At 33.6% G+C, this 11,958-nt stretch overlaps 1 protein-coding gene across 3 annotated transcripts in view; it reads right to left on the bottom strand.

The window, feature by feature from the left end:
• The window catches only part of LOC113065406 (terminal uridylyltransferase 4-like), a 29,215-nt gene that overhangs the window by 6,470 nt on the left and 10,787 nt on the right, over positions 1–11,958 (bottom strand). For 2 of the 3 annotated variants that reach the window (XR_003279018.1, XM_026236620.1), the window contains exons 11-22: positions 10,906–11,091; positions 10,628–10,802; positions 8,980–9,464; positions 7,601–7,751; positions 7,300–7,386; positions 5,963–6,066; positions 5,612–5,669; positions 5,419–5,522; positions 3,812–3,901; positions 1,983–2,096; positions 1,806–1,883; positions 116–293 (exon numbers count right to left, since the gene is read on the bottom strand). Coding sequence is in view for 2 of the 3 variants with exons in the window: in XM_026236620.1 (XP_026092405.1) it covers positions 116–293; positions 1,806–1,883; positions 1,983–2,096; positions 3,812–3,901; positions 5,419–5,522; positions 5,612–5,669; positions 5,963–6,066; positions 7,300–7,386; positions 7,601–7,751; positions 8,980–9,464; positions 10,628–10,802; positions 10,906–11,091 (1,810 nt within the window). In the remaining variant the exon portion in view is untranslated. The remainder of the gene's footprint in view (positions 1–115; positions 294–1,805; positions 1,884–1,982; positions 2,097–3,811; positions 3,902–5,418; positions 5,523–5,611; positions 5,670–5,962; positions 6,067–7,299; positions 7,387–7,600; positions 7,752–8,979; positions 9,465–10,627; positions 10,803–10,905; positions 11,092–11,958) is intronic. The other variant, XM_026236621.1, reaches the window with a different exon arrangement.

Raw genomic sequence — 11,958 nt, 5'->3', positions numbered from 1 at the left:
TATGATGCAAAACAGATCTGGAGAGGCTGAATTAATAAAAAATAAATAAATAAAATAATTAATAACCTGAAAAAAATAACAGATTTCTGTGCATTTCAGAATAAGCGTTGCAAACCTTCGATTGCGATGCATTTGGACGTCCACTGTTTCTCAAAGGTGGTGAGGCGTTTGTGCTGGCGGATGGAGATGACATGCTCTTTAAAATCAAACTCTTCTGTGTAGAAGCGCAGCAGGCCGAGCCAAAGCTCCCCGACGGTCTCCTTATTCTGATGGAGCTCCGGCAGACGCCGCCGCTGGACAACAGAAACACACACCTTCACTGATGCATGCTGAGTGCACTTCAAAACGCATCAGGCTGCAGAATTTGTTTACAGTCTCCAAGTGTACAAATGTTAAATACCGTATTTTTCGGTTCAATCACGTGTTCATACTAGAGTCCGTATTATTACGAAAAAAATGGTTGTCAACTAAGTTTTTTCCCCTGACTATAAAAAGTTCATGAAACGATAACTGAGACTAAATCAACATGCATTATCGTTGACGGAAAAAAAAGATGAGACTACCGTATTTTCGGAACCATAAGTCGCACCTGAGTATAAGTCGCATCAGTCCAAAAATACGTCATGATGAGGAAAAAAACACATAAGTCGCACTGGACTATAAGTAGCATTTATTTAGAACCAAGAACAAAGTTAAAACAATATCGTCTAAAGCAGCGAGAGGGCGCTCTATGTCTTCAGTGTAGACTACAGCAACACTGAGCAGCATAGAGCGCCCTCTGGCGGATGTAGATGGTAATGTTTTCTCTTGGTTCATTTCTCTTGGTTCATGTCAATTTAATTTTGATAAGTCGCACCTGAAAAAAGTGCGACTTGTAGTCCGGAAAATACGGTATTACAAACTAAACGCATGTCATGTTAAGTGAGGTTGGCTAAATATATGTAAATTATTTCTTGTGGTTGTCGTTGTTAACAACAAAACAAACAAAACATACTAACATTTACTGTTTTTCTTTGTGTATTTAGTGACAATTGCAAAATACACAATTATAATAATTAATATTATAATTATAAATAATATAAACAATGTAGTATACTATCAGTTATTGGTTTTCTTTGCATGTTTATTGAAAATGAAAAAAAAATTTGATTACTAAGTATTATAATTATAACTAACAAATATTTAGTGGCAAGTAATTACAAAAAATAATTGGATTAATATTATTTAAAAATACATATATACTATCAGTTTTCTTTGTGTATTCAGTGACAAGTAATTACAAAAAAAAAAGTTTAGTATAATTATAAATAATATCAATAAATACATACTATCATTTATGGATCTTCTTAATTTTTTTGTAATTACTTGTCACTAGATAAAGAAGATCCATAACTGATTATATGTATTTATTGATATTATTTAGAATTATAATATTAAGCATATTCTTTATTTTTAAAATTACTTGTCACTGAATACACACAAAAAAACAATAACTGATAGTATATATTTATTTTTAATAAATAATATAATTTTTTTGTAATTACTTGTCTCTAAATAACAGAGGATTTATTATTACAAATTATAAATAACATAAAAATAAATTTTTATTTGTGTATATAGTGAAAAGTAAATATTAAATGGTTTATCTTACATATAAAATAATATAAATGGTATTAATATAAATTCTTATATAAAGAAAATAAATTAAATTAATAACAATTCAAGTCGAATGAAACCTCTTCAACGTTCTATGACACAAACGAAATTGCCTTGCTCAGAAACGATCTCAAATCAATCCCACTCACAAGCTCATCAAGGTCATCAAAGAAGAAAGCGTTCCAGCCGTCGACCATCCTCTGAGGAACAGCGTTCCCATCGAATATCTGCAGAAGAGCACACTCATTCAGTACCATAGTACTGATATCTGATACAATCAGTGCACCATGGTACTGCCACTGTACTTCTGTGTAAGTGCTATGTACCTCTTGTAACACAGGGACAACTGGTGGTTCTCTCTGTTGTAAGAAATACAACACCATGAGGATGTAAGCATAGGAGGACAGACTTCCTCTGGAGGCGTCACCAATATCACAGCGCTGCAAAACACACAAATTTACATTTTCCCCTAGTGTGCATGTAGTCAATACTATAGCATCCAGTACTTTTCAATGCACTGAAAAAAGGATAACGTAATGAAAACATGGTACGACAATGGTATGTGCGGTATTGTGAGCGACAATTCAGGTAACAACAAGCCACAGATATTTATTGGATTGCATAAATCATGTTTACGATGTCTAGCATGGTCTTGAGCCTTTCCTCTGAATAGATCAGCCCTCCATTCAACAGGGTTTTTGGCTCCCTGGATCCAGGAGCTGATTGGCATGATAGATCGAAATCTATCAGATCTCTTTTCGGTACCCCTTTGTAACTCAGTTTAGGCCTTTCAATGGTATGGCCTTTCTTGAGCACACTGTGCAGAATTGTGTGGGGAATGTGGGAGGGGGGCATTCTGGTCACATGACATGCCCATCTAAGACGAATACATTTTAGGCGGGAGGAAAATGGTGCGCTTTTTGTCAATTTACCGTATTTTTCGGACTATAAGTCGCACCTGAGTATAAGTCGCATCAGTCCAAAAATACGTCATGATGAGCAGGCGGTAGCTTACCATGAAATTGGCCCCTCCCCCTCTAGAATGAGGTCCCTAGCGCCTGAGCATCATCACCATTACTCTGGGTTATCACTGGTAACTACCTCAAACTGGGTTTTTGATTTCTGCAAAGTCATATGCAGCCACAGGTTTCCTCTGCAGGAGAAAAGATTTGTCGACTCTTGTTACCACCAGGACAAATTAAGCTACGTTGTGTGGTGTTAAGGGCCAGCAAAGGTAGCTTAAATTGTCTAGGTGAACATGGTACACAATTAAAATATTGCAAACTTTTATAAATCATCTGCTTTATGAGCTCTTGTTAATTGGAATAAAAATTATTTGTTATAATTATTTTCCCTTCACCATTTTCTTCAAAACGTACTCTATTGTTCGAAAGTTTGGGGTACAAAAAGTAACTTCTGCTCACTGAGGCTGCATTTATTTGATCAAAAATACAGTAATTTCAGTAATATTTTGAAATATTTTTTACAATTTGAAATAACAGTTTTCTATTTGAATAAACTTTAAAATGTAATTTATTTCTGTGATCAAATCTGAATTTTTAGCATCATTACTCCAGCCTTAAGTGTCACATGAGCCTTCAGAAAACATTGTAATATGACGATTTGCTCCAGAAACATTTCTGATTATTATCAAAACTGCAAACAGTTGTGCTGATAAAAGGGTTAGTTCACCTAAAAATGAAACAACATAATTAATGACAGAATTTTTTTATTTTTTGGGTGAACTATCCCTTTAATATTTTTGCGATACATTGTTTCTAGATTTGTTGATGAATAGAAAGTTCAAAAGAACAGCATTTATTTGAAATATAAATCTTTTGTAACATTATAAATGTCTTTACTGTCACTTTTCATCGATTTAATGCATCCTTCCAGAATAAAAGCATTATTTTATTTCAAAACATCAGAAAAAAAGATTAAATAAAGTTTAATTCATGTAGAATTTACATTTGTCAACAAAAGGTTGAGCTTTTTTAAGAATATGCAATAATCAAAATGAACATGCATGTAACTGTACTACTACTGTAGATGAGCTACTCGTGCACATGTTCTTTTAGTCTTAAATGTTATAGGGAATATTTTATGCAACTGTGTGCATTCTGCAAGTTAAAATAATTTTTTACAAAGTTCTTACCTTGGCAAATACTTTCATAGCGTAGCCCAGAAACTGCACACGAGGGTCTAAAGCAGCATATGTGGCCAGCATCCGGGTGTTGTGTTGGGCCTGACACACAAAAACAACATTCAACTTAAATAAATCAATTTAAATACCTATAATAAAAATAAAGCCAATTTTTCATATATACATAACAGAATGTAATATATAATATAATAAGGGGTGCACATAAGTGGTGCATGCACGACTAAAATAAGAATTGTGCGGTGTAAAAAAGAAAGAAAGAAAAAAAAAGTTATTTGAAAAGGATACAAACATAAAAATATATATAAAAAAAAAAATTTAAATGTTTGAATTTTATTTTTGAGTTTACTATAAATAATTGTATTTTTAATACTCCCTTTTTATTTTAAAATATAATAGCATTATCACATAATATATAAAAATATATAAATATAATAGTATTATATTTTATTTAAAAAAACTAAAAAGTGCAATGATATTAGACTTGTGCCGGTATGCGGTAATGCGATATATCACAGTAATTACTATGCACAATATTGTTATCATGGGCACTTCTAAATACCGTGAATAATTATATATAACAAATTATTCAGAATTTGGAATGCATTTTAAGAATACTATTCCCATCAGCTGGTCAAAATGCACAACACCGCTGTATGCTGCTTGAAAGACGCTCTGATGTAAACAAGCACGCATGAGAAACACATGGAGGAACACGTGAGAGACGTGCTGAATGAAAGCACATTCACTCTCTGACAGCAGATGGCGCTAAACTGCAGAAAATGTCCATATCCTGGAAACCCCATAAATAAAGCAGCTGCCATACTTTCTGAAACATATTTAATCATTTTAAATAGCCAATCAGATTTGTGTATTTGTTATGATGTTCATCACAGTACCAAATACTTAAGTATTAAGTCTTAATAGGCTATTTTAATCTGGACTACAACATGACATGGAAATTGTTTGAAACGGTTTTGATTTTTTTTATTGTTAATTTACATTTTACATTAGGACTTCATTTTTAAAGTTAATTCATTAGTTAACATAAACTGCCAATGAAAAATTCTTCTGAACATTCATTCATCTTAGGTATTCCAATATTTAATAACACGTTGATAAAATCTAAAGTTGCAACTGTATTATTTAATGAGTTAACAAAAATTAATAACTTCTGTAGCAAATGTAGCTGTTGCTCATTGTGAATGTTAATGGTGAACTAAAGAGATAATATTTTGCACTTTAATCGGTGCAAAACTTTTAACTTTATATAGTTTCTGTATTGCTTTATTGTATTTAAATGTTCAGTTATTTGTGTTATAAGAAAAACAGTTTTTTAACCTGTTATACTGTATTATGAGCACTTTATCTAAATTTCAATACCACGATAATACCGTTTTAATAATACCGATAATACCGATACCATATTATCACTATTATTGTTATTATTTTTGTATAGTTACTTTAATGGGTCACACTTTGTGCATTGTCAGAACCAAAACAAATCTCCAAGTGCTCTTATGAGAACCAGGCTGGAAAAGTTGAATGCAATATAAAATAATATAACAACATGCAGTACAGTTTTATAGAGTGTGTCTCACCAGTGTGTTGTAGAGGCTGATGTCTCCCTCCAGTCCGCTCTGTCTGTGTTCAAACTTCACTATAGGCACTTTAGCAGTTGTGATAGGCAAGATATTCCTTAAACCTGAACCACGCCAACAAATGAATCCGTCAGCGCGGCGAAACAATCAACTCACACTGACTTCAGTTTCACAAAATATATCACTCCCGTACCTGTGTGCTTTTTCAGCACCTTGGCTAAACCCTCGATGATCTCCTTACAGTTCAGCTTCTGCGAGGAAAACAAGAAAGCAAAACCAGTAAAACATCAGGAGAGTCGATAATTGGCTAAGAAAAGCCAATAATACAAACTGATCTGATTTTAAACACAAAACACCATATAAAGTAAGTGAAATCAGTCATCGACACATTATAGTTGTTATGAAACTTGGCATTACACAAAAATTTAATTAAAGAAAAACAAGGTATGTTTGTTATATTTGCCTAATCATACAAAAAAAGTGTAAATATGAGGAAAAAATTTAATTTGCATGTCCCTCTTTTGAAGGGGTAACCAGATTTGACCTCAGCGGTGTCGTGACCCTCCAGTGTCATACAGATGTCCAGGTCACTGTCACGAAAGCCAAAGCCATTCTTAGAAGAGCCAAACAGACAGAGCTGGGCCTTATCTGACCAAAAAACACACAGAATAGAGATTCATTTATATCAGAAAGTAGTGATACTGCAGTTAACCGATCCGTTTATAATCATTATAACCTTGGTTCGTTTTCCCTTGGACGAAACTCAGTGTTTTTTTCTTTCCGAACTGTAGTCGGTGGTTTTACATGCTACTTCCCGTCTAAGTGGGCGGTTCTTGGAAATAAATAATACGGCAATGTGACAAGCATAAGTCAAATCATTTAGAAATGAACTGAAAGCATGACAACTACTTATTGTTTTCATTCACACAATAGATACAATAATGCATGTTTAGTTTTTCTTTTTTCCACAAACAGACCTTTTTCACAGGCTGTGATGATGATTTCTTTTTTTTTTTTTTTACACCACCATAAGTCAGAGATGCACAAACTTTTTCAGCTGAACCCAAGGTAAGTAAAACAAAAATAAATAAATTAAATAAACTCGTGTTTTTGTCATATTTTAGTCTTACTTTATATGGGTTAAAATGATACAAATTATAATCTGCTCAATTTTAACTGCAATGACCGTTGTTTATTTGAGAAATCTATTTGTACATTTCATCAGAAGTTGCTCTTTCGCTAATAAGAACAGATCTATAGAATATCGTTTTTTTTTTGACCTCATCTAGTGTACAGATTTATAACGGAGCCGTTTAACAGAGGGGATCTGAGGTCTTGATAAAAGACCTTGTACAGCAGTCAGAAGTGTTTTGGACACTTCTTTCCAACAAAAATAAAAATGTTTTTTTCACTACATTTTACCATATTTTCCGGACTATAAGTCACACTTTTTTTCATAGTTTGGCTGGTCCTGCGACTTATAGTCAGGTGTGACTTATTTATCAAAATTAATTTGACATGAACCGAGAGAAATTAACCAATAGAGAACATTACCGTCTCCAGCCCCTCTCGTGGCTGGAGACGGTAATGTTTTCTCTTTGTTCTTGGTTCTAAATTAATGCTACTTATAGTCCAGTGCGACTTATATATGTTTTTTTCCTCATCATGACATATTTTTGGACTGATGCGACTTATACTCAGGTGCGACTTATAGTCCGAAAAATACGGTAGTCTCATCTTTTTTTTCCGTCAATGATAATGCATGTTGATTTAGTCTCAGTTATCGTTTCATGAACTTTTTATAGTGAGGGGAAAAAACTTAGTTGACAACCATTTTTTTTGTAATAATACGGACTCTAGTATGAACACGTGATTGCACACCGTTGTACTCTTTTCTAATGAAGCGCTCCAGACTTCCCAGAATCTGCTCCCTCTTCTGCTGCTCGATGAGAGACGGCGATAACTCACCTACAAACACAAACACAAACACATCACGTCTCAACCTGACGTAAACGTCAGGGTAAACCCAAATATACACACTTAAGCTCCTAAGTGACTACTGGGATGATTTGGGTGTGTTGGCGTATTAAAGGAACGGTTCACCCATGAATCACTGATTTAAAATGTAAATTTTTGAGTGAACTATCCCTTTAAATATGGACAATGGTGCAGTAGCACTCACGGTAACACAGCATGCAAAGTCCGTCCAGGATTTCTCTGAAGCGTATGGTCATGTGCGGCAGAGGTTTCAGCTCGACCTTCTTGAAGTCTTCAGGACACTCGTCTTTGAGGTGGCCGTCTCGCTTACAGATGCTGCACACGACCGTTGGAGGCTGTAAAGCACAACAGCACCAAATTACTTAACATAACATGTGATGCACATAGTATTAACCATATTATAATATATACAATATAACAAAAATTGACTCCAAATGACTGAATTGTTAGATTCCATGCATATTCCATCGTCTTTAACAATCAAATACTCATTTTTTTGCTGCTGTGCCTTTAGACCTTTTTTTAATCGTGATCAGAAATGTTTCTAGAGCAGCAAATCAGCATGTTATAATGATTTTTTTTTGAAGATCGTGTGACACTGAAGACTGGAGGAATGATGCTGAAAATACAGCTGCGCATCACAGAAATAAATTACATTTTACAATATATTCAAATAAAAACAACTTATTTTAAATAAAAAATATTAATGTTTCTACTGTATTTTTGATCAAATAAATGCAGCCTCGTTGAGCGTAAAACAAACATTTAACGTTTTGGTTTTAACTTGGCAAATTAAAATGATCAAATAAGGATTGTTTAAAAATCCAGATGAGTTTGCGAATGCATCATTCAGGCCATTTTGACTGATTCACTGAAATGACTCGTTTTACTCCACATAAACTACACACATGATCGTAATTAGGGCTGGGAATCGATTCAGATGTTCCAGAGCGATTCGATTTCGATTCAGAAGCTCTCAAATCGATTACGAGTTCGATTCTCAAATCGTTTTTCTATTCACTCGATTCAACTCAATGTATAAAGATTTAATACAAATACTATATTTATAAAAAAGAACAGTGAACATAAGTTCTCTTAAAAAGAAATTAAGAGCCACAAACCTGTATATTAAACTCTTTTATTGTAGGTACATTAAAACAGAACACATCTCTAATTTTCAAATGCATACAATTATGTTAAATAAATACAAGTTTGATGCAAGATGAAAGATGTATGCTGAAAAAAGTCAGAACAGTCACATTCCTTGATCAAACAGGATCAAATTATTTCATTTTTAAGATAAAACAATCATAAAAAAATATATATATATTTTTTTTTTATTTTCTTCAATCAACCACATTTTAAAAAACGATTAATCGAAAAATATTTTTTTTTTTACCCAGCCCTAATCAATATCCACCTGTTTTTAGAGCCAAGCGCACATAGAAATGTATATTCACTATAGAAATTCCCACGTCATCTCCAAACCTGGAAATCTGATTTAAAAATGAAAAGTTCTGCAGAGTCAAGCACTACGAATATTTCCGTATCCTGTGCAATTACCTTTCCTCCAGTGAAGATCATCCTGTCAAAGACATAGTGCAGATCTTCTGGTGCGATACTGTCCCGTTTCTCCATGTCTTGCTCTTCATCCTCCTCCTCATCGCTGTCCATCCTCAGGCCGTTGAGGGCGGAGGGAGATGCGGCTGTGGAGTGATCCTGGGAAACGTCCTCAGATCCGGCGTCCATCCCACCGTCGCTCAACAGGAGTTCGCTGAACCCTGCTCTCAGGCTCTCTTCTTCCTCATCTTCATCATCACTGCTGTCTGCGTCTCCCTCGCCGCTCTTCTTTCGGTCCAGGCTGCGGGATCGTGCCATGCGAGAACGTCTGAGTCTCTTTCTCAGAAAGCCACGGCGGGCGTTTGCTCCGTTCCTGCTCTGCGGACAGGCGAAATACTTGTAGGCCGTGCGGAAACGCTCCTGGATGTACTCGAACACCATCTGACTGTTCAGACTGCGAGCCACATTCCTCTTCAACGCAAACGGATCTGAAACGTATGATTTAGTCATTTACAGCTCCTTTTCTGATTTCATCTTAATGTGACAAACAAAGAGCACGTAAAAACAGATGAAAGTGTAAAACACTGTGCTGTTTGATATTGTTTATCAGCGTCAGTTGATATTGGATATAGAAATGTGTTCAGTTTTAGATTACCTGTGCAATAAGACTTAACATGAGCTAACAATGGACAATAACTAAGCATTTAATTAATGTTACAAAAACGCTTTTATTAGTGCATTTTTTAAATCCAAATGTGTGTGTATATATATATATATATATATATATATATATATATATATATATATATATATATATATATATATATATATATATATTTATTTTTTTTAAATGAAAATTAATCTTTTTTGTTATTTTACATTAGTTTTTACCATTTAGGATTAAAAAAAGATGTTATATATATATATATATATATATATATATATTTTTTTTTTTTTTTCTAAATATACAACATTGATCAAAAGTTTGATGTTAACATTTTTTATCATTTAAAAAAATACATATTTAAATATACCATATGAATTGCTATTTACTATAACAAATGTTAGACAGTCATGCTATATAAATATTCTGCATATTAATATTATAATATATATATATATATATATATATATATATATATATATATATATATATATATATATATACACACAATTAGTATTACTGATATACTATTCAAGTATTTTAAAATTACTGTAATCAAAGTTACTGTAGTATGTTTATTAATTTTATGTTTTTATTTGTGTTTATTTGAACTGCTATTAATTAAATATATTATAAATGAAAAATATTGTTTTTAGAGTTATGTTTTTAATTTAGACAAAACAGCACAGCATTTTAATATGATACATTATCAGTTTTTATCCATAACATGAAAATAATAAATAAACAGCTTATCAGCTAGAACATATACTGTTTTGTCTATTAAACTGTTTTGAGTTTCATTATCGGTGCATCCCTAAAAAAAGAGAGCAACAACCACTCAACCAATCTTATTTGGAACAGTTTTCCAACACGACTGTTGCTGAATGAACAGAAAAAAACACAACCAAGCAAGTGCTCCCTCTTCAGGAAGTCAGCCACTAATGAAGTGTTCACAATGCACTGGATCTCAGACGTCTGCGGTCTCACCCTCGATGGCGAGTCTGCGGCGAGGCCAGTTCTTCAGCTCCCGCGGCAGCAGCTCTTTCAGACGGATGCTGATGATGTGCTCCTCGAGCGCAAACTCCAGCGTGTAAAAGCGCAGGAGCTCGAGCCACAGCTGACCGAGAGACACGCTCACAGGCTCCTCCAGCGTCAGACGAGTCTGGACACACACACACACACACACACACGAGTTACTAACAATTCTGATAGTACTCACCTAAGGGCTTCTTTAATACAGTCCTGAGCAGCAGTGAAGCGCTCACCTTGCCCTTAGCGTGTTGGGCCTTCTTCTCTTTCTTCTCAGTCTGAGTTTTGGGTTCAGGTTTGGCTTTGCCGTCCCCGCGGCCCTCACCTGCTGGAGCGGGTCTGTGCTCCCAACCCACGAACGAGTCCGACACGATCCCCGTCAGGTGAAACTCATCCACGCGCTTCTCTTCAAAGCCCTTTATCTGAGCAGACATCAAAGAAGAATAGAGATATGTATTTAGATCAGAGTCTTTTTAATCTCGTAGATTGTTCCTGTAGCTCAAGTGGTAGAGCATTGCGTTAACAAGCACAAGGTTGTGGGTTCAATTCCCAGGGAGTTTTTTTTATGTATTTTCATGTATAAAGACTAAATTAATTAAAGCAAAGAAAAATATTCTAAATACACAAAATATTAAATGGAAAATACTTACTGTGCTGTTTTATGTATACTTGTTTAAATCATTTTTAATCAATCTGCGCTCTAAAAACATATTACTCTGAATACGCAAAATTATTATTTGGAAAATTATCAGTTATTAAAATCAATTTATACTGTAAAAATGTAATAATATAAGTATGTTTATTAAATATGATGTTACATCATCAAATTTCACTCACTAGAGCACCATGCTATTAGATGTATTTGTGGATTTAAAACAATTTTTAAATAAATTTATACTGTGAAAAATTATATTATTATATGCGTAAAATATTACTTTGACATTTTTTTGTCTATAATCTAGCAATTATCACACCCCCACACCCTCCATTCACTGTAGTAGTGTGCAGTTTAAATAAAAACAACAACTTTTTTATCAATTTATAATGTTAATGTATTATTATAAACATGCATAAAATATATAGACTATATTATCTTGCAATTATTGTTGTTGTTTTTTTTCAATTCTCTATAGTACTGTGCTGTTTGATGCATTATTTGTCTATTAAAGTCAGTTTCACAAAACAATTTATTCTGAAAATAATAATTATTATAAATGCATATTTTTTGAATATTTAATTTCCATTATCTTACAATTATAACACACTATATTTCTGCACTATTAGTATCA

Source organism: Carassius auratus, chromosome 48, assembly GCF_003368295.1.
Source record: "Carassius auratus strain Wakin chromosome 48, ASM336829v1, whole genome shotgun sequence".
NCBI classification, from domain to species: domain Eukaryota; kingdom Metazoa; phylum Chordata; class Actinopteri; order Cypriniformes; family Cyprinidae; genus Carassius; species Carassius auratus.
The sequence above is the reverse complement of the archived record's forward strand: the minus strand, read 5'-3'. Positions and strand labels throughout refer to the sequence as shown.